Source organism: Lathyrus oleraceus, chromosome 6 (assembly GCF_024323335.1).
Source record: "Lathyrus oleraceus cultivar Zhongwan6 chromosome 6, CAAS_Psat_ZW6_1.0, whole genome shotgun sequence".
Lineage (NCBI taxonomy): Eukaryota > Viridiplantae > Streptophyta > Magnoliopsida > Fabales > Fabaceae > Lathyrus > Lathyrus oleraceus.
This window is the reverse complement of record NC_066584.1, coordinates 2,626,547-2,651,907: the sequence shown is the minus strand read 5'-3', so window position 1 is coordinate 2,651,907 and position 25,361 is coordinate 2,626,547. Positions and strand designations below refer to the sequence as shown.

At 36.4% G+C, this 25,361-nt stretch overlaps 1 protein-coding gene, 1 long non-coding RNA gene and 1 pseudogene across 3 annotated transcripts; 2 read left to right on the top strand and 1 right to left on the bottom strand.

The window, feature by feature from the left end:
• Positions 1-6,873: 6,873 nt before the first annotated feature.
• On the top strand, positions 6,874-16,816 carry LOC127093483 (cytokinin riboside 5'-monophosphate phosphoribohydrolase LOG1-like; annotated as a pseudogene).
• LOC127093482 (transcription factor bHLH140) lies at positions 13,827-18,971 on the bottom strand. 2 transcript variants are annotated; one of them, XM_051032422.1, is made up of 7 exons: positions 18,742-18,971; positions 18,521-18,630; positions 16,728-17,692; positions 15,592-16,252; positions 15,329-15,499; positions 14,209-14,525; positions 13,827-14,060 (listed from the first exon to the last, which is right to left on the bottom strand). In XM_051032422.1, exons 1-6 carry the CDS (start codon positions 18,899-18,901, stop codon positions 14,214-14,216), a joined length of 2,379 nt encoding a protein of 792 aa, XP_050888379.1. In that variant the 5' UTR covers positions 18,902-18,971; the 3' UTR covers positions 13,827-14,060; positions 14,209-14,213. The 2 variants fall into 2 exon arrangements, with proteins under 2 accessions (XP_050888379.1, XP_050888378.1); XM_051032421.1 differs by having other exon boundaries at positions 13,827-14,525.
• LOC127093484 (uncharacterized) lies at positions 17,185-17,949 on the top strand. Its single transcript, XR_007792557.1, has 2 exons — positions 17,185-17,320; positions 17,437-17,949. It is a non-coding gene; the product is annotated as an uncharacterized LOC127093484 (long non-coding RNA).
• Positions 18,972-25,361: the final 6,390 nt, after the last annotated feature.

Sequence of the window (25,361 nt, the reverse complement as noted above, 5' to 3'; positions counted from 1 at the left end):
GTTATGAATTATCACTTGATCAACTATGATATTCTCATGAATGCTTCTTCCCTAAACAAACCCCGACTGAAACGAAGAAACAAGCTTAGGGATGCTTGCCTTGAGTCTTTCAACCAAGATCTTGCTCATGACCTTGTACAAAACATTGCACAAAGATATGGGCCTAAATTGATTGATGCAATCATGCTGCTTCATCTTAGGGATCAGACATATATTTGTTTGGTTTATGGAGGCAACTTCACTAGGACTCTTCCACATCTTCTTAATGTATTCACAAAATTTCCTTCCAACTATGTGCCAAGCCCTTTGATAAAATCCTGTATGAAACCCATCAGGTCCTGACGCTTTCTAAGGAATCATGTAAAACAAGACACACTCGATCTCTTCATTGGTAACTTGCTTGCCAAGATCTTCCCTTTTCTCAAGCTCAATTTGTGGGAACGTATACTCAGTTTTCTCCCACTTCATTCTAGTATCGAAGCTCTCTATAATGATTTCTGAACATTTTTCACACTTGGTTTTCACCCTCCACCTAATTACCAACTTCATTTTTAATCATGACAATATTATTTCTTCTTCTATGTTGAACAATTTTGAGGTGATAATATCTTGTATTTTTGTCCCCATTAACCAACCATTTTGCCATTGATCGTTGAAACCACATTTCCTCCTTCTTCTTGAGGAGATCATGCATTTCATTTTAAAGTTTACGTTCGAGCTTCCTTAATCCAACAATATTACTCCTCATTTGAATTCTCTTTTAGATGCCTCCAATACGATGCATGATCTTTTCCTTATGTCTAATAATTTGAGTGAGAGTGTTACATTTCCAGGTTTTGACTCCTTCTTTGATTTGCTATAAACTATGAAGAATGGATTTGTCATTGCTCCAACTGGCCTCAAGCATAATATGATACGACTCTTCCGCTAACCAAGCACTATCTGTCGCATCCCGAAAAATAGGATTCCTCGCGATGGTCGCGAAAAATTTGCGTTCGAACAGAGTCGCCACCGAACTTTATTTATCCCAATGAAGGAATAGGAAAATATCGATAAAACCTTTAGGAAATGGAATAATGGTCGTCGCAACCATATTAGGGTTCGGGAGTGGATTACGTAAGGGGAAGGTATTAGCACCCCTTACGTCCGTTGTACTCAACGGGAACCTTTTAGTTGAATTTTGCGATTTAAGTGTTAATTTATGTTTGTTTGTTATCTTTGGGTTATAAAATATTAGAAATTGAAATGGATGAGAACCTCAGAAAGGGAAAGGGGAGGTTTTTTATTAGTGTGCTCGCGAAGATACAACAATCTCCTGCCTACGTATCCTTATGGTATAATAGGGAAATTAGAGCATTCGTAGTGCGGGGAACTACGGTTGGTTGGTGTCTTTTAGTGAACAGCTGTTTTAGATCGCATTCTAAAGGTTAAATGTTGGCTTGTCTACTCTCGGCGGAGGCTTAAGCGCTAGTTTGTTATGCACATTAGAAAGGATTAAATGGTGTCCTTTCTGAAAATAGTTTTGGTCACATGGGGGTGACGAGTTGGATTAATATGTTGGATGTTTTTTATTGGTTGAGATGTTTTTGGTTGGATGATGATTACTCGGATAGTTGAGTAAGACAACTCGTATCCTAACAGTCGGGAAAGGGAATAGAAGACTCTAGACCGCTTTCTGTTTCATCTGAATATTTGTGAAAATAAGGTTGTATATGGTTGACGTATTTTAGAATGAACGACAAGTACTTGAATGACTGAGTAAAACAACTCATATCCAAGCATTTGAGAAAAGGAGTTGGAAGCTCTAAACCATCCCCTTTTTCGTATAGTTTGTTAAGAAAATGATTTGATTAAGGTGTACGCTTGTGGAAAAATGACAATTGTTCGACTAACCGAGTAAGAGAACTCATATTCAACTAATTGCGGAGAAAAGTTGAAAACTCAAAGTCAACTCCCTTTTCATTGAGCTTGCTGTTAAAATAATTTGATTTAATCTTGGTTTAAGGTTTGTAAAGAAACGATAATTATTTGACTAACCAAGTAAGTAAACTTGTATTCAAATAGTCGTGGAGAAAAAATTGAAGACTCAAAGTTATCTCCCATTTGGTTTCTTATTATAAAAGGATTTGATTTATTTGTTCTTGAGTGGATTAGAAATGATGATTATTCGACTAACCGAATAAAAGAATTCGTATTCAAATAGTCGAGGATAGGAGTTGAAAACTCAAAACCATCTCTTTTTCATTACTAAATGAAATAGTATTTAATTGTGATTAAGTATTTTAATTTAATTTTAATAAAGAGTACTCGATGTTGGATCGATGTTTTAAATTTATATTTTGTGAATGAATTGAATTTATTTAGTGAGTAGTTCATCTAATCGATTAATTAAAATCGAATAGGTCTCATTGTAAGAAAGCCCAAGATGAAGCCATGTGAGGTTGATGGCGATGCTTTAAAAGCGATAAACTTACAAAGGTATTTGAAAATGGGCTCGACTTTGAATCGAGAAGTTTAATTTGTTAAAAAATTAGTTTGAACTGATAACATGGTAATGGTTTGTCTTAAATATATCACAACATGCATATAAAGTCGAACACTTATACAAATGACTAACTAAATATTAACACACATAAACCTCATAAAATCCGAAAAAAATGAATAATTATATAATTGAAATAACTAATGATAATGATGATAATAATAATAAATAATCAAATAATTTTAATTATTTTTTAGAAATGATGATAGTGATTCAATTAATTTATAAAAACTTCTATTTAAATCAAGTAAGAAAAAAGACTAAATAAAAATTAAAATAAAAACAGTTTGGGCCTCGGGATAGAAACCAAGCCCAAACATAAACTGCCAAAAAAATGAGCAGATGGGGGTTTTAATAGGAAAACAAGCATGGGCCCAGGTTGGACTGGCCCAAAACGAAACCAACAAGGCCCTTAAGGCCTAGTCAACTGTGTTGACTTTGTGGGGGTGCCTGGGACTGTCAGATCAAGCAGTTTGACTTGGTCTTCAGATCAAGCGATGGACAGGAAAAGATACACCACCATACGGTTGAGGGATCCACACGGGATCCCCTGGTAGTCAACCACGCGTGGCATGTCCTGGGGAGGCCATTTGGCTTCCATGCGTTAACTCCCACCACCATATAAAAGTAGTCTTGAGAGAGAGAGAGAGAGAGAGAGAGAGAAAGAGTATTCATTTAATGCTTTCGTCTCTCTCTCCTCAATCCTCACTCTTTCTTGCTCTGCAATTTCAGATGTAAGCCACGACTGAAACTCACCGGAGAAGACGGTGGTGGCCGGCCATCCGTGGCGGCGCCTTCTTCTTCTCCGGCGACCCCCACCCAAAAACCTAAATTTCTAAACACAAATCCCACCTTATCTTGGCCGGAGAACACGAATTCGACCTTAGATCTTCCAAAATCTCTCTCAAACGGCCGGATTGGCGCTCCAAAAACGAACACAAACTTAAACCCTAACCTAAACGTCCTCCCACACAACCAGTGGAAACTTTAATTCGTTCTCACAACAAATCCAAAACCTAAACAGCAACAAAAACGGTTTAAACCTAAACCCTAGTTCCGAGATTAAAGCTTCTACAATCACGATTTAAAGAATATAACATGGGGTTTCTACTCAGTTTGGAAAGGCGAGTACGATGGTGCAAAGAGTTTGAGCAAGAAAGAAGGTTTTACTTGATCGGATTCAATCGCCGGCGACACTTCCCTACCACGTTTGAGATAAGTCTTCTCTTAACTTTGATTTCTCCTCGTCTTCCTCTTATCTGTGTTTGCTTTTGGATGCGTTTGACTGTGTTTGAATGAACAAATATTTTTTTGACTTCTTTCTTGTTTTTATGATTCACCGTCCTCTCCCGTTAATGTGTTTTTCTCTGGGTATATATGATGAGTTTCTTAAGTCTTGAGATAACTTGTTAGGTTATCTTTTTCATCCCAGATTTTATGGGACTATTATTTTGTGGATTTATTGTTGTTTTGAAGTGGTTGCGAAATACCTTTTTGGGTGTTTACTTTGGTTCTCTGTGCAAAGTCTTAAACTGATTAACTTATCAATTATTTTCCAGCTTTGCTTAAGTGCTTATTTGAAAAGACTTTTAATCTTTGAGTTGATTTTTGCAGGTCACACAAATGAAGTGACCTTAATTGAAGAGAGAAGTTTGCGTCAGCTTTTGGAGGAGGTTGAATTTTGGGGCGCTTCACTTCAAAAGACGGTTTTGGCAATGGCCTTCGAAAATTTCGTCTTCAATCTGCTGGATTTACAACAACTTTTAATTTTTCAAGTTCACTTTGATGTAATTGTTGGACTTTTGGATAATGTATTAACTTTGGAATTATTTGTAATACCTTAGACTTAAAATTCATTTATGTAATTAATCTCTTTTTAAACATTTAAACTTTATTTTATTTAGAAACTTGTTTGGGCCATCATAAGCACTTAACTAGTAGTTGCCTTTAGTACAGTACCATCAACAAAATACAAACATAACCAAAGATTTAAAATGAACCACAAGTCATAAGTATTGTAACTTCAATTCCAATCACAAAACCAACAAAGGATTTTGGTACATGAGTTTTAAACATGGTGACTTATCTTAAATCCAACACATACATGCTTAAAAAAATGCAAAGTTAACTTAGGGACCTATGAGGACTTCGAATTTTGGCATAAATATTTGGGATGTGTAAATGGACTAATAACAAGTGATCTAAAAAAACATGGCTCTTAATACTTACCAACAAGAAAAGTGGACTTGGATTAGTAACGTGAAAAAATTTGAGACACACTTTGGACTTGCAAATGTGTTGACGGGCGTGGGCATTTTTTTAAACTATCAAGTCTTTATGGATAAAACAAAAAAATTGGCCTTTTAACCAATAAATCCCAAAAATGCGCATATCATTCCATGCTTTAGTAACAACAATAAGAGACAAACGCAACATATGTTTTTTTTTCTTGAGTCAAGTACAAGAACTTAACAGATGAAATGTCACTGAAAGATTTGTTGAAAACTTGATGTCACTGAGGGTTTTCTTTAGAATAATCATGTGAGTATTGAATGTGTCTTTAGAAATGATTGAGAACTTGGAGTAGCTTAGGGCTGAGCAACCCTAAGACATAGTTTATGCCTTATAACATCTGGTGGTGAATGCTGGTGAAAGATTTTTCTTACCCGAACAAAATTGAGGTATGACACTCTCGAAGCGAGCACGACTTGCCAACTCTCCCACTCGACTTAAAGAGACAAATAAGAAGAGGGTGGTGGTCAGAGAAGTCAAGTCTGGGAAGAACCTTCACATATCCTTCAGAGAATTGGAGTCTCCAACTATCATTGCACATAGCTCTATCAATACGTTCATAAATGTGTTGCCCTCCGTTATAGAATAAACCTCTCCAAGTGAATTTCGATACAATAACTCCAAAATCAAGTAAACCACACTTATCTATCCTATCATACTCTTGGATCTATTACATCTGTTTTAGGATATGGGGACACCTTCTCTTTTCTCATGATCATAATAGGCCGTTTGTTTTAGATTTTTTAAAATCCTTTTTAATTAGCTTTTAAGAATTTTTTTTAATAGTAGAGAGAAAAACATAGTTTATAGTGTTCATACGTTTTTAATCATATTGATGAAAAATAAGTTTAACATGCCTAGTTTTAGTTTGAATGTTTTTTTTACCACAATTTATGTCTTTCTTGAAATCTCTTAAGAATAATCTATAAATTATTTATAATCTTTTATAATGTGCTTAACTTAGTAGTTTAACATTTGTTTCAATAAATAAGAATTACATATAAAAGCTAAATGAACATCAAATTTAAAAAGGTGATAGGAAATTAAAAGAATCAAATGCAAATAATATAAAAATACGTTTGATTATCGGATCACGTTTTTTCATATTTAATCATTTTATTTGAAGTGACTTTGAAAATTGTATGTCTGACATTAAAATCTTTAGTCCTCAAGTCAAGTCCATACATATATGTTTTCATCGTTATTCATTAGTACACACTAAGTGTCGATCTCTTTCATATATATCGATCACAAAATTCTTAGGTTTTTATTTCTTTATAAATACTTCCACTCTTCTCTCACTTTTGTCGGTCAACAAAATCATAAGTCTTTATTTTTTCATAAATACTTTCACCCGTTAAAACATATTAAAAAATGAGATTTCTAAGAAAATTGTGCTGTTAAAACCTACAAATTCCTTGCAATAAACTTTGTATTCTTTAAAGGTATCGGAACGATAATAGAAAATAAGAGACTCATAAATTAATACTTAATAATAATATAATACAATATTCTACCGATGACTTAAGTTAACCTAGAATCTTGTATATCAGCAAACACCTAAATACTACCTATAACTTATATCAAACTTTACTTTAGAACACTTTTATTTAAAATTAGTTTATTTTAATTTATAATAAACCAATACAGTGCTTACTTCGTATTATCTTTATGTACCAAAATCAGTGTCCTTTGGTAGTCATTAACATTTCTATATATGTTTTTATTTATTTTTTAACTTAATAGTTTTCAAGGAAAAGAAGTCGTGGAAATCTAGAGTTCGATCAATGAAATAAATAAAATCTAATAAATAGTTATTTTAGTCAAGATTTGAACTCATTCTCTCAAATATTTCTTCCTTAATTGACACACGTGACCCCCTTAGATTCAAAAGAGATAATAAGCATAACCTGTAATTCAATTGAAGCAAATTATCATGAAAGTTGAACTAATATATTTAATAATCATGAAAATTGAATGAATTAATACAGGTGGAGAGGAATATTGACTTGGTATATGGGGGAGGAAGCATTGGTTTGATGGGTTTAATATCACAAGTCGTGTTTTATGGAGGACGCCACGTCATAGGGTAACTCTGCCATCAACCTTAACTCACCTCCCCTTAGTTTTCTGTTTGTTTTTCTGTGATGCTGTTGAAGTTTCCTATTGAGGTAGGGTCATCCCTAAGACTCTTATGCCAAGAGAGGTATTGTGTTCAATTATATTTTTGTCTTACCCAAAAATAAAATCGCTAGGTTTGTTTGTGAGTAGAAATCTAACTCATTACTAATATCATGAGGAATCAGATGACAAATGAGAGTATAGGAGAACTTCAGGCTGTATTGGAGATGCAGCAACGCAAGGTCGAAATAGCTCAACATTGATTACTTTTATTGCCTTGCCAGGTTATAGAGCAAGTAAACACACCATTATAGTGAAGATACAAGTTGTGAAATTTTTACAAAAATAATCCACTTTTTTAAGGAAATTCCCAAAATATCCCTGATTTCAAAAAAATTCTCAAACTACCCCACTTTTAGAAGGAATCGCCAATTGAATTGGCGACTCCTCTTAAAAATTGAATGCAGACACCAATTGGATTGGCTAGGGCACCTAATTGAATTGGCGCCCCTGTGTATACCTTGAGAGGAGGCGCCAATTGGATTAGCGCCTCAGTGTAAAATGCAATTTTTGTGTTATAAATAGATGCGTTGTGTGAGTCATTGTTCTGTATCTCAATTAATCATTTGACAATCATGTTTGGTGTTCGTCGCCGATACGGAAAGGTGATTTATGCGAGAGACAAACCTCAGATGTTGATGCTGTTCTGGAACATCACTACGTTCGATCAACTGAAGAGAGAGTTGGTTCGTTGGTGCGATGGGAAAATATTAGAAGGGGAAAAATTAGAAGTATTGAGAGACTCGACAGTATTTTTGGTTGCTAGGGATGCTGGGGAAATGATAAGGATGCTAGGGAGTGATGTTCGGTCGAGATGACATCAATTTGATTGTTGTAATCAGTTAGAAATATTTCTGTTTTCAGATAGCTTATTTTGTACTGATGTTTGTTGTGAACCTCGTTGTAACAAAAACTTAATGATATAAAATGATTGAAGGTTATAGAAATACAATGTTACAAAAAGCTTAAGACCCAGATAATGCTCCTCGATTGGGACAGTTGTTCTTGTTGTGTCCTGGTTGACGACAGATACTACATAATCTTATCATTTTATTTGTGGAATCCATTTCTGTCCTGATACGTGTGCTGTTTGGCCTTCCTTTTTTCTTTCTACGCATCTCGTCGTTGTGCCAAACTATATCACCTTCATATGGAGGTCAGTATTCCTTCACTGGTAGTACCGAGAAACTTTGATTATATACATTCATGACGGTGACGGTCTTGGACACATCAGATAAATGGTTGTAAGCGTCTTGACGAGTATAAGCGCATGCTGCAATGACGTGGGAGCAAGGAATGCGGAAGGCCTGTAATTTTCCAGAATCGCACCAACTTCTGTTTAGTCTAACAGCATAGGCTAAATTTGGTCTCCCCTCGTTGTGATCCATTGTTTCCTGGACGCTGAAATTTTGCCTATGACGGTCAAAGACTGTTACAGCGTGTCTGCTAGCTTTGATGCTCTCCTCTTTCATGACCTTCATGCAACACTCACTGAATACTTGCCCGGACATCAACACCGCACTCCATCTTTCACCTCTGGTTGCGAACGTAAGTCGATTTTACCAAGGCGGTTATCGGCAGATTTCGAATTCCTTTGAATACCCCGTTCATGCATTCCACAAGGTTTGTTGTCATGTGGCTCCATCGACAACCTCTGTCAAATTCCCTTGTCCATTGCTCTATTGGTATGTTATTTAGCCATCTCCCTGCGTCTTCATTAGACAGTCTAATTTCATCACGATAATATTGAAATGACGGTTGAGTTAGAGCATACCCAGCATTCACCACCTTCTTGCGAAGATTCTTATCTTTTATAACACGCATAAAGTTTTGTGCAATGTGTATGATGCAATAGACATGGGTAGAAGGAGGATCATGTCATCCGTTGCCATGGTTGTTGTAGGCACTCTCAATGGCAGCATGTCTATCAGAAATCAAACAGAGATTGGCTTGTGGAGCCACATGCGTTCTGAGATGTCGAAGAAAGAAACCCCATCCACCAACCGTTTCACCCTCAACCAGAGCAAAGGCAATGGGAAAGACATTGTTGTTGTCGTCTTGTGCAACCGCCATGAGCAAAGTACCCTTGTATTTTATGTATAAGCAAGTGCCATCAATTTGAATAATAGGTTTGCAGAATGCGAAACCTTTGATGCACGAGTCAAATGCCCAAAAGAGACGGTGAAAGATTCTATTACCTATAGCATAGGTTCCGTCTGAAATCATCGCTGGCAATGTCTCCATAATTGCCATAGTTCCTGGGACATATGTTTTTAGTGCCCATAAAGACCGTGGCAATTCCTTGTATGAATCCTCCCAGTTGTCGAATACTTGTTCAACAACCTTTGTTCTCGCAATCCAGGCTTTCTTGTAAGATGGAGTATAATTATATGTTGTTCTGATATGGGATATAATTATACTCACCTTCACTGATGGATCTTTATTAACCAACGACAAAATGTCTTGACACATCAACGCAGCGTTTAGTTTACGGTGATCATGTTCAACGTTAGTTGCAATGCAACTGTAAAATTAGCAGAGTTGTTCATGTGGAATTTTTTGATAGCTAGAACACATTCTTCTTTGGTACGAAACATGTCTCCCACCTTTAATTCGCCTTCTGATCTTGGATACAGATTATAGAAAACATTGTTGGATGTTTCATCGTCGTGCAGATTCATATTTGTCATATATTGAGGCAGATTGTAGACATGACTAGGAGGTATTGGTGGTGGTTGATCATCATCTTCAATGTCGTTGTTCAACATGTGATCAACATGTATCTCAGTCTCCTCTTCTTCTTCATCAACGACATCCACTTCTGCTTCTGCTTCTGGGTTGGCGTCATCTGACCATTATGGATCAAATTCACCAGATTCATCCTGACTGGTTATTTGTGACTACTGAGATGGTATACATGGTTGAAGAGTAATGTACAACTCAATACAGTTGCAACCTGAATGTTCATGACTAACAAACATGTATTCAACATCTTCATCGTCTCGTACCTTTAGGGGAAAAACTTACATTGACTATTCTAAAAAAATATTGGATTTTGATACGTGATCTTTGACACAATGCCCGATCCTATACAAGATTGTATTCTTTTTTTTCAAATGCAAGAAGGTTGCATTTCTCTTGATCGTGAGTCTAATGGTATCTGTGTTTCGAAAACAAAAACCATACAACTCAGACTCGTATGTTTCACCGCTGCAGTGAACGTTGACAATGTATTTTGGTGAAGATGACATTGTGCAGATGAAAACTATTTTCTTGCTGCAGATGAATGTGAGTGAAGTGTCTTGGATGTTGATAGTAAGACACTTAAATAGAGGAGTGAAGTGTCTCACATGCTAGCTAGTTCGAAGTGACGTGCCGCACATGCAAGCTACTCCGAAGTGACGTGTCACACACGCAAGCTACTCCGAAATGATGTGTCAACCATGCAAGCTACTAAGAAGTGACATGTTCAACATGCAAGAGAGAGGACAACCATGTGTCAGACATGCAGACACCCACTCCAAATGAATTGGCGTCCCCACTCATTCCTTGCACATGGGCGCCAATTCAAGTGGAGACACCTTGTCAATGCATGCATTCAGACCTCGAAACCAAGCAATCAGACCTAGATCTTGCATGCATGTCCCTATGGAGGCGCCAATTTGAATGGCGACCCCTCTTAAAGGTTGTACATGGTCGCCAATTCAAGTGGAGACACCATGCAAGCACAAATTTTCATGCTCATATAATTTGCCTATAAATACATCCACTCCATCAACACTTCTTCCACACCATCACTCTCACTACTTCTTCTATAATTTCATCTGCAAAATAATTTCTTATAGTTTCATCTACACCAACCCCCCGACAAAATGTCTATCCTCACAATGGGCGAATCACACAGAGGAACGGTTGCAAACATCGCAACATATGTAAGTTTTTTCTTTTGTTAACTTTTTATCTTTCATCTTCACCAACCCCCCTTTTATTTTAACATACAAACTTAGTCAAGTTTTTTGTTCTTTCTTTTATAGAATGTATCAAGGTTCAGGACTCGGGTTCACGAATATCTCCATATGGACCCGATGATTCAACCTTATGTTGAACTCGCCGGTTTTGCTCATATAAGCAAGATTTTGTCTTAGTCCATAAATAACAAATCCATTCTAGCTTTATGCGAAAGATGGAGACCAGAGACACACACATTTTGGTTTCCAACCAGTGAGTGTACCGTGACGTTAGAAGACGTCTACATGCTTTTGGGACTGCCCATTGAAGGTAAGGTTGTTAATGGTAAAACCAACTATGCAAATTCAATTTGCATGGATCTCTTGGAGACTGATTTGTTAGATGATAACGCAAGAGGTCAAGGTATACTACTTTCACGCCTTAAGTCGTACTATAATAATTTATACTTAGATGAGCATTCTACCGAAGATGCTCGAATAATAAAAACTAGGTGTTACATTATGCTGTTAATTGACTCGTTTTTATTTCCCAAAGATAGTGGTTCTAGCATGCATATTATGTATTTATCTTTACTTAGACATGTAGATAGAATAAGAAGTTACAGTTGGGGATCTGTTTGTCTAGCTTATCTCTATAACTCATTGTGCAAAAACTCACACAAAGACGCATCTACATTTTCTGGATGTGTTATTTTGCTACAAACATGGGGTAAGTTGTTTAAATTGCTATATCTTTACTTACTTCTTTAAAGATTATTATCTCTAACTAATATTTTTTGACCATGTATTAACTGACGCAGTCATGCCAACTAAAGAAAAACCAAGTCGTACTTATATGGCTTGGTATAGATCGGTTGGTTTTCAATTCATCGCCGAGGATATGTACTTGTACAACCCACGCCAGATGAATTACACACCTGACACCTCAACATCCAACCCCTAACAACAGTGTTAAACCGGATACACACAACCCCATGTTCGTCAAACGTTCCGTTCAACCAACACACAACCATACAACCAAAACATACCATACACCCAACCCCAATACCAAGAGCATACCCCATATCACCACCAACAAATTGACCATCAACCTGAGACTCAACATCGCTTCGCACCCACCCCATCACCCTACCAAAGTCGCCTAAGCCAGAACACCCAACAATCATTCAACATCAACTTCCCCTCCTTCTACCATAGCCAAGAAGCTCAAACCTCACAAAACTAAAACATCCAACAACCATATCTCTACCAAACACCCCAACAACCTTTCCTTGACGCATCGTTCACACTCATGTCTCCCTTCAATCGTCCTGATCCCCCACCAATGAGTCAACCACAACCTAACTTCTCTAGCATGGGTCATGAGCTCAGCTACGGCGGTACACCATCGATGCATACTGAAGACTATGTTAACTTGTCTGACTACCTCAACAGGCCTTCTCCTGTAGTTGGAAGTGACGCTCCTGGCCCCTCAGATGCTCAAACACCGGTACCGAATCATCAACATGGATTAGGGCCACGGGTTAAGGTAGCTAAAGGATGTGGGACCGGAGGTCGGTTAGGTGATCCCGGTCATCACCATTAGGTTTCTTTGTGTAAACGACAAATTTTATTAATATCAATTGGTCCTATATCAAATTTATCTATCATGTATATCATTTACAAAAAAAAATTGCATTTTACACTGAGGCTCCAATTGAATTGGCGTCTCATCTTAAGTACTACAGAGGAGTGCCAATCCAATTGGCGCCTCCATTCAATTTTTAAGAGGAATCTCCAATTCAATTGGAGACTCCTCTTAAAAATTGGGTAGTTTGAGAATTTTTTTATATCAGGGATATTTTGGAAATTTCCTTTAAAAAATGGGTTATTTTTGTAAAAAAATTCACAAGTTGTAGCTTTCATTGCCTTGCCAGGTTAGCTGTAGCTTTCACGTCACAAAGCAAGTAAACACACCATTATAGTAAGAAGCTACAAGTTGTAGCTTTCACATTACAAAGCAAGTAAATACACCATTATAGTGAAGCAACAAGTTGTAGCTTTCACATTGAAACACAGTTGGATGTGGTTCCAAACAAGCTATCAATAATTTACTATGACGAAATGGAGTCAATCTAGTAAAGAAAGTTAATCTTTGGTCACAAATGTGACTTTGAACCAGTATATGTAGATAAAAAACAAATTGGTATGGCTTTAGTCTTAAGTTGCATACTTAAAGAGCATGTCTTATTTCATTGCAGTTTTTTTAACACTAATATTCCTATTTCTGTTCCTATTCTTATGTATCGGTGGATATGACACCATGGAAGAACTATTGGAAGTGGTCACTTGAGCTCAACTAGGAATCCATGATAAACCAGTGAGTATATATAGTAATAAAAGTTTATGCAATTGGATTTGTAGATTAAAAAAGTATATTAAATCAACTTATATGATGATAAAGAAAAGACACAATGAAGATCTTATCAATGGAGCATAAATGAATGGATTCTTAATGGAAAAAAAGGATTGATTCCATTGCAGGTGGGTTTGTTGAACGTAGATGGTTACAACAACTCTTTGCTGTCATTCATGGACAATGCTGTAGATGAAGGTTTCTTAACACCAGCTGCCCGTTATTATAGTGTCTGCCCAAACTGCATAAGACCTTATCTGCAAGCTTGAGGTACACAGCATATAATACAGCACAATTCCCAAATTTACCAATTTTCATCTCATTTACTCTTTTAGCTAAAATTATATTTAATCTGTCTAGTATAAGGTTTTTATTACCATTTCATTAAAATAGTAACAACAACTACAACTCACATAAAAATGCACATGAAGATAAATTAACATTGTGATTAGATGCAAGTGGTTAATATACTTAAGTTAAAGTCAATTTGTTCTGCCAGTACCAAAGTTTAATCCCTATCTAAAACATAAAATTAGTCAATCTTTACTAAACTCCCAGCTGAACTCTAGATATTTAGAATAGAAAGAGAAAAAAAAATCGACAAATTAAGTTTCTATTCATACATAATAACTATTCTTTTGTTAACTCCTTGCTAATTTTACCAAGAATACCTCCCCAAGCACTGCGGTGTGTCCCCGAAGCAAAGTTGGGCGATTGACCAGCAATTTGTAAACAGTTAGCACGGTAACATTAGATATTTCTCTTTTTGACCAAGTCAAAATCTACTTATATATTTATATTTCTTTTCCTTTTATGGAGAAGGGGCTTACCAGGTTCATGCACCAACCAATCGCCCGTTTTCAAGTAGGAAAGCAGGAAAGGGTGATTGGCAGCTACTAATATGTGATTTTAAGCGGGGTATGTTTGGATGCGCACTTTTACATCTGTGGCACCTCAACTCCATAGACAGTAGCTTGTCGTCATCTTTCAATGTTGCTTTTCCATGATTAGATACCTCATCAATTATATCCACCGAGTCACGAAAGAATGCAGTGTTAAACGAGTTCCAATGCTTCTTATTCTTCAAATGTTTTGATTCAAAGTCCTGGCTAATAACATGTAAATGTAGTTGTCGCATTGACGGAACCTGCAGAATGTAGACAATAATGGGATTAAAGGGTGAAAATAAGAGACTAGCCCCTTAAAATTTTAGTTTAGAAATGAAACCTTAAAGCACGGCCACAAAAATAGAAAAAAATAAAACTTAAGCGTGACTTTAAAGTTACTTGTAGATACACCTTATCAGAGCAACAATATCATGATTAAGTTTTTTTATGTTGATTTTTCTAAAATGTGCAGAAGGTAACAATAAAGAAAAAGATAAAAGGGAGTATTTAAAGGTCCTTATGTGCAATGCAAGTTGCCCACGCTAGAATAATCCTTTTTTTATAAATCCTCTGCACACACTAGAATAATCCTTTTTGAAGATCCTTACTTGTAGAGACACCTTATGAACGCAACAATAATGTGATTAAGTTATTTTTTATTGATTTTTCTACGACGTGCAGAAGGTAATAATAGAGAAAAGAGGAGTAATTAAAGATCCTTATGTGTGCAAGATACATTGCACACACAAGAATAATCCTTTTTATAACAGCTTACTTCTTTTACAAAACTCTAAAATATTCTTTTTAACTGTTTCACTGGTGAATTGTCACTTAATTAATTTGAGTTAATTACAAAATATATGCCCAGCTACAGAAGAAATTGATTTTCAACCTCATTTTGATTTTGAATCCAATTTAGCCGCCAACTAATCTAAATGTGTTTTATACTCGTGGCAAAGTCACTCATTTACCAAAAAACAAGGGGATACTCATTTTCTTTTCATTTTCTGGGTGGGGGGAGTGAAGTGGAAAAAAATAGATCTTGAATATAAACTTTGCATACCGAGTGATATCCAAGGCGAAATACCAGTGAAGCATTCTCGCTTAAGAATTTCTCAGCCCATTTTAAACCCACTGCATGCAACCTTTTCAACACCAAAAGGTGCTCATTGTGTACGTCTGACAGGCAATCAAGACCTCTAGTCCGTGCCAAGATCAGAACATGCTTCTGTGCCTGCAAAGCACAAGGAAATTCAGTATGATACATTTACAGAGTCAAGCATGTCAAAAAATGAAGAAAAAAAGAATCAACACGGAAGAATTCACCTTAGGATACATATCGTTCAAAACAATAATGTCTTCTGAAATTTCAAGCAAGCCATCCTTATGCTTTTCAGGGTGCATAGCTATTTGGTGAAGAGCTTGAGCCCATGATCCCCATGCCTTCCTCGTACTCCCGTCGCTTCTTTTATGCTCTGAATCTACCTTTTCATCCCTAGAACCTGTAAAGGTTGTGTCAAAAGCATCTTGACTTCCCTTGTATTTCTTGCTTTTTACCAACCCATGATCAGCATCTCTCTTACTCTTTTGATCAGTGTTTGGGGAATGATTTCTGGAATGCTGTTCAGACTGATCCTGCAATTCCAGAGACTTTTTTCCAATGTTTTCGTTTTGCTGTACCTGATTCTTAACAATTGATGCAAAACCTTCAAATAGGGATGCATAAGCATCTTGGAGAACTTTGCAGCCTTTTTCATAATCATTGTTCAGACAATTTGGTCTTTGTGGATTCATATTAGGTCCAAGGACATGTATTACATGGGTCACACCTTCTCTTATGAACAAAGGAGAAGATGAAGGTAAAGGGACAGCAACAGCATTCCCAGGTGAAAGAGTCTTTACTTTGTCTTTGGTTGCAGACTCCAGTTCAGGACCTGCGGCATCAAAAATTGATGCATTAACACCACCACCACCAGGTTTTAGCCTCCTGCAAAGGTTTTTTTCATTAAACCAAGTGATGCAAAGGTTTTTTCATTAAACCAAGCGAACATGTGAAAAATGAATGACATGTTTAATTGACTGAAAACATATTTTATCCGTGGGAAATAAATCAAAATTAATGAGATTTACATCAATAAGCAATGCTTTGGTATCAACTGAATTAATTAGAAAGGGATGTCAAAATAAAGGTAGTTGTAGTTGAGTTGATGCATTGGTGGAAACAGAAGCATCAAAGAAGAAAAAGTGATGAGCTTTAATCTAGACTGCAAGACAAATTTCCAAATGTGGTATCAGACCGCTAGAGACTGAGGAAACCCTAACACATAGACTAGGGCCTACCATATAAAACTCATAATTGCCACACATATGCACCTCTGTGAGGTCTACTTTCTCATGTGTTTAAATTTCCATTTCAGCTTGGATTTACATTATTTGCATACACCAAAGTCATATAATCTTACCAGTTGGCAGCATTAGCTATGACATTACAGCGCAAACCTCCTGTGGAATAAAGGCGAGTGATGTCTCCAACATGGGTGAAGAACTTTTGGGTGTCAATGTTCTTTTCTGCTGCTTTGGATTTAACTAAGGACAAAATCTTTGACTTGTGTGTCAAATCAACTAGAACAAGTCTTGCATTCCCCACCTTATTTGCGTACTCTGTGACCTTCTCAACAATAATATCAGCTGCCTTGTCATGGTTGAATTGGAAATCAGATGTTGAAATAGATGGAAATGCCAGAGTTGGAGTATCATCCAAAGAGACTTGATTGTGACAGGAACCGGAAGATTTATCAGCCTGGCCTTCAATTTCCTTTGACCCTGACTTGGAATTGTCATGTGCTGATGGAATTTTTTCCATATCTTTGCAGGGGGGATCACTTTGCCCAGGAGTCTTGGAATTAGAGTCTCTAATGCTATTTTCTTTAGATGCAGTATCAACTGGGACCTCTACCTTTTTCAGGAATTTTATTATACTAGATTGGATTTTGGAATCTGGATTTTTCTGACCAAAGCAGCCATGTGAAAGGTTATCCAGTGGCCCGAGTTTTTGGTATGTATCAATAGCATCTTTGACATTACTCTCACTCTGACAAAATGTTATTCTGTTAAAGCCTTCACTTAATTTGGGCAGCTCTTTATTTTGAAGCATTCTATTTACAACTGCAGCAGCTTTTCCACCCTGCAAATTTCCTTCATGCCCAGATCGTTTAACAGATCGAGAAATACAAAGCTTAGCAGGAAGATCAAGTACAACTGCATGCATATCTATTTGGGTTTCACCCTGAAGCTTTACAAAATCTGATCGCTGTTCTCTGTTAAGATTGCACCTGTCAATGAATACACTCTTCCCATCCTTTAATCCTCTGGCTGCACTACTTAAACATTGAGCTTTATTTCCTGCTTTACCATTTCCAATAGTGTCCTAAAGCAAAAGAAGAGAAGTACAACCAATGTTAGTCAAGATTCAAAATCACCTCCTGTGACCCCCATTCCCTCTCAAAGCACATACCAACAAGAAACAGTCTCCGTATTGATAGACTTATCATGTGATATTCCTAGGGATTATTTATGCTACCTAATAAAACTCACAAAAAATGAATTTAGGGTATTTCAGTGAAAATCCCTCACTTTCATTCATTCATAATACAAACTTCCAAACAGGGAAGAAGGTTTCTATAATCCTCCATCCAAACATCCCTAGAAGCTCTCGAGCAGACTAGAACTAAAACTAAACACCAATCAATTTCTTATGATGTTTTAAATATAAGTGTACATGAAAATATCCAAGATCAGGATGAAGATCGAATTGCACAGGTATAACACACACCCTGATTCAATTCAGGGTTATCAAACAAACTAAAGTAGTGTAATAATACCCAGGTTAAAACTTACAAAGCGAGACAGAAAATAATGCAACCCTTGTTCTTTTTCCTGTATTTGAAGCATTACTTTCACAAATGAAACATGAAGTAAGAAAAAGTAGTACATTTTGATCCCAATGAAAAACTGAAACCAAAGAGTACACCACAGTTTATTTCCTCACTTGTTTTCAACCTATGTAGCACATACACTTCAAATTCAATCACTCTTATTACTATACGTCAGAGTCTATGTACTTGATGTTTTCAATTAATGGTTATTAGTTGCTTAGCAGCATTGAAATAAAAATAAAAAAGCAAAAAAGTTGAGTTGTGAAAGTGAAACCCATTGAGGCAATTAATCAAACAGGTAGAAGGGAAAATAATAAAACCTGACAAACGCGAAGCCAAGAGCGAGATGAGGAACGCATAACCTCTTCACAGAAGGTAGATTTCCCGCTCCCAGGCGGTCCAACTAAGATTACCAAAACGGGTTTTCCATCTGCGTTGTCATTGAGAAAAAAGAGGGTTTAATATATTAATTTTCATGATTCATTTTGATATATAAACATAGAGAGAGAGGGTAACAAAGGTTGTAGATAGAATAGGAAACCTTTGTTGCGGTGGGAAGTTTGATCGAGGTCCATGTCCATATTCAAATCGGAGACTCTCCTTGAGGGTTGTATGATCGGAGTTGGGTCAGATTTGGGGTTGTTTCTAGTATATAGTTGTGGAGTGTGGAAAACTTGCAAGAAATCAATGCAATGAAACATTCGGTACACCCTGCATTCCTGCGCTTATATACACTTTTTCTATAAGACTTGCTTCATCTTTTTATCTCTTAATTTAATTTAGGATATTCCTAACAGGGGCACAAGTTAAGAAAAAGTCAAAGTTTATATTAAAAAAAATAATTAAAAAAATAATTTTATAATTTTATTAAAATTAATACACAATTTTCAAGATAATATTTATTTATTTGATTTTTAACTTGTGCCTTAGGACACAAGTTAGTATTAAAAAATATTACAAAATTATTTAAAATTATATAATTAATCTAAGTATTTTCTTTTGTTATTTTTTTTATAAATAAAATCGTTAATTATTATCCACGTGATATCAATGTTACCTTTTTAAAATCTAATATAATTTTTTCTTTGGTATTTTTAAATTTTGTTAATGCATTTATTTTCATTTTTAATATATGTTCTGGACTGGGCCACGACGCTTAGCACGGCGCGGCCCAATGCTCGCCAAGCCCACGTCCAAACGACCGTATCCAAGCGACCACGAGGACACGTCAGGTGAACGACCGTCCGCCCGGAGAATGTCTCCCCGGCCCCTTAAATACGTGTCGGACAACGAGCGGGTCCTCCTCATATGATCTCCATCCACTCATCGTCAACCCACGCCGCGGGCACCTAAGTTGTGTCGGGCAGAGCCATAACGGCATCTCACTCACCACGTCACCCAACTCCCCTATATTGTCTCCTTAGGGATAGGGGCAGTTGGACCAGGGAGCAGACCTTGGTCTAGGTCTTAACGCTTCTTACGCGTCCCCTGGCAGCTCCTCCTTGGGCCTAGCTAATCCAGCCCATTAGGAGCCTTGGCCCAGCGCTGGGGGCTCAATATAAATACCCCTTTCATGGCAAAGGGGCAGGTATTCTAACTCACACTCTGATAATCTCATTCTGTACCTTTTCTGACTTAAGCGTTGGAGCACCTTGCAGGTACACCCCCCTCTCATTTCATTCTCCGGCCCATTCACCAAGACCTTGGAAGGCCCTCCTGATCAGGTGAGATCAATATATTTTATATTTTTTAATATATTTTACATTTTCTGTATTTATTTACATTTATAATATATTTTACATTTCATTATTTAGAACAAATCTTAAATGAGTCTCTAATTAAGCTTGCAGTCGTCACCTTTTTTCTCTTTCTCCTTCTTTCTTCTTTTTCTCCTTCTTTCTCTTCTCTCCCCATATTTCCTCTTCTTTTCTATGAAGATCCAACCTGACCCGAACTGGAACACAATGCTCCGGTATCTAGCTACAACAACATTGATTCACAGATAGATAGAGGTGTGCAAGTTGAAGCTGTTGAACAGAATAATCGACATGTGGCGGAAGCTCTTGTGAAACAGATCTGATACCTAATAGTGTGCAAGAAAGTGCTATGAGAAAAATTCTTATCTATTTTGCGGAAGGTTTAGCACGAAGAATCGAAGATGTGTTTCCACAATATTCCATCTTTGATTAGCTTCATATTCATTTATATGAAATTTGTCCTTACCTGAAGTTCGCTCACTTCACTGTTATTTTTGAAACTTTTCAAGGAAATCTCGTGTTCATGTTATTGGTTTCTCAATCAATCAAGGGATGCAATGGTTGACACTTATGCAGGCACTTACCTCGCGTCCTGGTGGTCAGGAAGTTGTTAGGACTTTGATGATGTTGTCAGGAGATTATACTTTCAAGAGTAAATTAGATGAGCTAATTGGATGGATAAAGTGTTTGTTTGAAGATGTTTTTGTGATATTCTTATGCATAGATATGTTGATTATTATGATATGACATTGTAAAATGGAGGATACATAAAAAATTGATATTGTTTCTTCATGGAATTTAATGGATGATTTTACCGGCCCTCCTTTTAAACAAAATACATTTTAAAGAGGCACCATATGATTAGGTTATTAGTTATGACATGATTGTTTTTCCAAATACTTGTGAATACATATTGTTTAAAAGAAAACATGTGAGTTGTTAATCTTATGCTGACTGCATTTAGGAAGAGTTGTTGCAGAAATTTGTTTGATCTATAAGTTGTTCATTCATGAAAGTGTTTGATATTTTTTTACACATTATTAACATTTTGAGGGGGTTTTAATCTCCCAAAACAAAAATTTTAGTTTAAACAAAATATCATTTTTTTTAATATATATGTTGTCTTAGTTTGCCTACGTGTCATGCCATATTGCCATGTTGTTAAGTTAAAGTTTTTTTTCCAGAATTTTTAACAACAAGGACCTTTTTGTGTAACAGAATAACTCATAGGGGACCACTATGTAATATTTTTTAGTTAGGGACTAAAATGAAATATTAAATTAAATTAAGGGACTTTTGGACCAATTATGCCTTTCTATTCATTCTTCAAAATTTATACTATTTTTTTCTATCATCATATTTTATGTTATATTATTATTATTATTTTCATTTTTTTATTATTATATTTATTTATATTGATAAAAATTACAATAAGGGGTAGTCTTGTTTGTATAAGATTGTCTCAGCTTTTAGGGTGTTCGAGTGTGCTGACTGTCTGTTCACGTATGATTGTGATACACTTCATTTTTTGAGAATTGGAGATCTCCTTTCACCTTCAGGGAACGAGGTATATATAGGAGACACAATGAGCTTGGATCAGAGACCTAGAGGAGTGGTTTCCTTTTCTTTCGGTCAAAGATGTGGGAGTGGGAAGACCAGATTCTTCTTGAAATCTTGGTGAGGGAAATTTTCCCTTCCGTTTGATTGATTCCACATATGCCACATACCCCATAAGCTGAATCATGAGGGAAATGTGGTTCAGTTTGTCCAGTTAGGCCTAGGCCCATACAACGACTTTGTGCACATTTTGGACGACGTGTTCCAACTTATGGTTCCCTAAGGAGTTGCTTGGTTTCAGGAGATTTGTGGATAAAGAAAGAATAAGAACAACAATAATGATATGAAGAGATATCGAGGAAGAAATACTAACTCAAAAAAAATTCAAAGGTAGAAGGAAATAAGACAAGAAACCACCTAGAAGCTTAGAAATGAAAAAGGAATTCCCAATCGAGGAAGTAGAGGTGGATGAATAGATCAAACAGTATTTTGAAGCTAAGGAAGAACATATAGAAACTTGGGAGAAGTAGAATGCTTGAGTGAGAAGGTGAAAGAATTGTTCGAAGTAAGGGATCATCCTTATATAAGAAGACGAAAGGGACAAATTTATGATCCATTGTGAAGGAAGGCTTATAATATGAAATAATCAATAGTGAAAATTCAATCTTAAAGTCGTAACGGCACTCAAGTACTCTAAATAGTAGTGCAACTCTATACTTTAAAGCATCAACATAATGTTATGGAAACGTTTCGGTGATGAGGCTGGAATTTAATGCACGTGTTTTTAAGACTATCTACTCAAATTCACCAAACTTTTTCACTTCCACCTCTATAAAGCAAAGGCTTTTACGAGGAGCACAAGACGACAATAGAGGGAAATCTGGCAACCTCAACCAATGAGCTACCAAGTAACAATAAAGACTTGGGAAGGCAACTATTTCATGCCACTCAGAGGTCAAGGGTGGCAGATACAATTATGAATTGCCAATCTAAAACTTCACTAAGTATGATGGATGGACAGGTGAAACTTCCTTAAAATGTGGGATGCCTAATTCCAACCACTTAAACATCCATCAGACGCAGATCTATTGATCGAATTGGATAAACAAATCTTTTGTGTTTCTCGTCTTCTTTTATCTTTTTTTGCCAAGTTAATTCACTTTCTCATTGTAAAAGGTTATTATTGTTGAAGACCATTTATTTGATTGTCATTGTTCTTTGTCTCACACATCAAATTTCTTGGTGTGGTTGAACTCTGAATAATTTCTTCTAAAAGGGTTTTAATTATTCTATCAATTTCACATCAAGTGACGCACACCGTGGGGCAGAATGGGTATTGTTTACAAGTGAACACCATGGGTAAATGAGAGATCAAACTTTTTTATGGAAACAATGATTTTGGATTGTGGAAAGTAAATATGCATAATTTTAACTCAAGAAAAGTGTATTCATGATTTGAAGGGTGAAAAATTAATGCTTGCACGCATAAGTAAAGCAAAGAAGACCGAGATGGTGGATAAGACCAAAAGTACCATTATCTTATTCCTCGAGGATTCTAAGAGAAGACGTCAGGGAGAAAACGACGGTTGCGATGTGGGAAAAACTTGAATCATTGTATATGACTAAGACTTTGGATCACATGTCTTGTCTGAAATGGCAACTATATTCATTCTGAATGATGGATAACAAATCCAAAGTGGAGCAGTTGATAAAATTTCACAAGATTATCGACAATCTTGAGAATATTGAAGTAAAAATTGAAGATGAGGACAAGACTCTATTCTTGTTGAGCTCATTACTCAGATCCTTTAAACACTTTAAAGATGCCCTTCTTTATGGTAAGGAAGGTACTGTTATTCTGGATGAAGTCCAGACGACAGTGAAATCCAAAGAGCTTTCAAAGACGAAAAATTTGAAAATTGATGATAGTGGTGAATGCTCGAGTGTTTCAAGAGGAGGATATGAGAGTAGAGGGATGTCCAAATCAAAGAGGGTTGATAATTCAAAGGTAAAATGCTATAATTGTACAAAATATCAGTCACTTAAAGAGGGATTATCCTGAGAGAAAATGAGAGTGTTAGTGCATCAACAATGTCGAGTTTGGAGACTGGAGATAATTGGGCCATAGACCCGGGCTGCTATTACCACACGTGTCCAAGAAAAGAATACTTTGAGACTTTGAATTTAGAGAAAGGTAGAGTAATTATTCTTAGTCACAGTAAGGCTTGCGAGATTCATGGTATTGGTACGGTCAAACATAAAATGTTCGATGATCGTGAGTTTCTTCTTCAAAACGTGAGGTATGTTCCAAAACTCGGGAAAAATTTGTTATCCATAAGCATATTTTTGATGATATAACATAATAAAGTGATCATATCTAAAGGGTCTGAAATATGTGGTATATATATTTTAGAAGGTTCAAATGTTGTTGTTCATTCATTATTATATAGTGAAGACTATTATGACAGGAATAAGTTATGGGATTTGCGATCAAGGCATGGTGAATGCATGAAGGTTGTTTCATAATACTTTAATGAATTTTGGAGAAGACAAGAGATACAAACGCATGAGATCGTTGAGTTGTCATTGAGTTTTCGGAGTAAGGTTGGTGCCAAAGCAACTTAATTGGTGGGAAAAGAGTTTTGTCAAGGAAAGAAGAGTGAAAACCAATGGATGAACCTTTTAGAAATCATAGTAGACAAAACTCAGTTTGAGGTGGAGTTTCCTACTATGGATACTAGTAGTGGTGAGGGAACGGTTATAGAGGCCTCTGGTTATAGAGGCTTCCAGCTTGATTTTTGTTGGCAAGATGTTCTTAACAAGCCTCTATATGAATTTATTTATTCTTGTATGAACCAAAGCATGTCAATTTTTCTTCCACAACTTAGGATGGAGTGGGCACGACAGACTTGCATGCTTTGAAGCTCTCATCGCACCAAGGATATGGTAGACAAACTTCATAGAGTAACTACCATCTTTTTCATTGTGCCAAATCATCTTATCTTCTGGACTTCTAAGAGAAATAAGAATGTTGAGTATTTTCTTTGCTTCAATGGGGTTAAAACACGAGCTTATGAGGTCCCTTTTCCACATGGAGAGACCTTGGTCAATAAGATACAAACCTTGGCGTCTCTATCCAAGTCTCTCACCGAGCTATGAACTTTGAAACTTGTATTTTCAGAAAGCCAATTATCTCCCAAATTTTAACTTTTGCTCCATTACTTATCCTCTACTCAGCTCCTTCCAAAATCAACTCCTTCACACTAAGAATGCTTTGTCATGTGTAGCTAAATGGAAAATCCACCTAACATCCAAGATCGAGCTCCTAGAATATTATTTACTTTTAAAAACCTTTTTAACCAATGATTGCCCCTGTGTAAAGTCTCCAAAGGTGCTTACATAGAGGGCTTGTGTTGAAATCATTTATTCCTCTAAAACCCATGTCTCATATGCTATTTGACCGTGCCAACCTTTCCCAACTCATCTAATGAACCTTCATCCCCCCTCCTTCGTGCCCCACCAATTTTTTTCCAACAAAGCTTTAATGTTCTGGCGAACCCCTTCACGAAGTTTAAAATAGCTCATAATGTAACCTGGCTTCATAATTTAACTTGGATTGCTTGAGCCACCACTTTAATTAAAACTTCTTTACCTACCTTAAATAGGAACTTCTCTTTCCATCCTTTCATCTTCTTCCACATGACAAAGGGAAAAAAATTTCTTTATGGATCTTCCAAATACCACAGGTATCCTCAGATATCTAGAGTGAGTCACCACAGTCTTTACACCCATCTGATTACGGATCATGTCTTTAGCATCCTCAAGCACATTTCAACTAAACGATGCC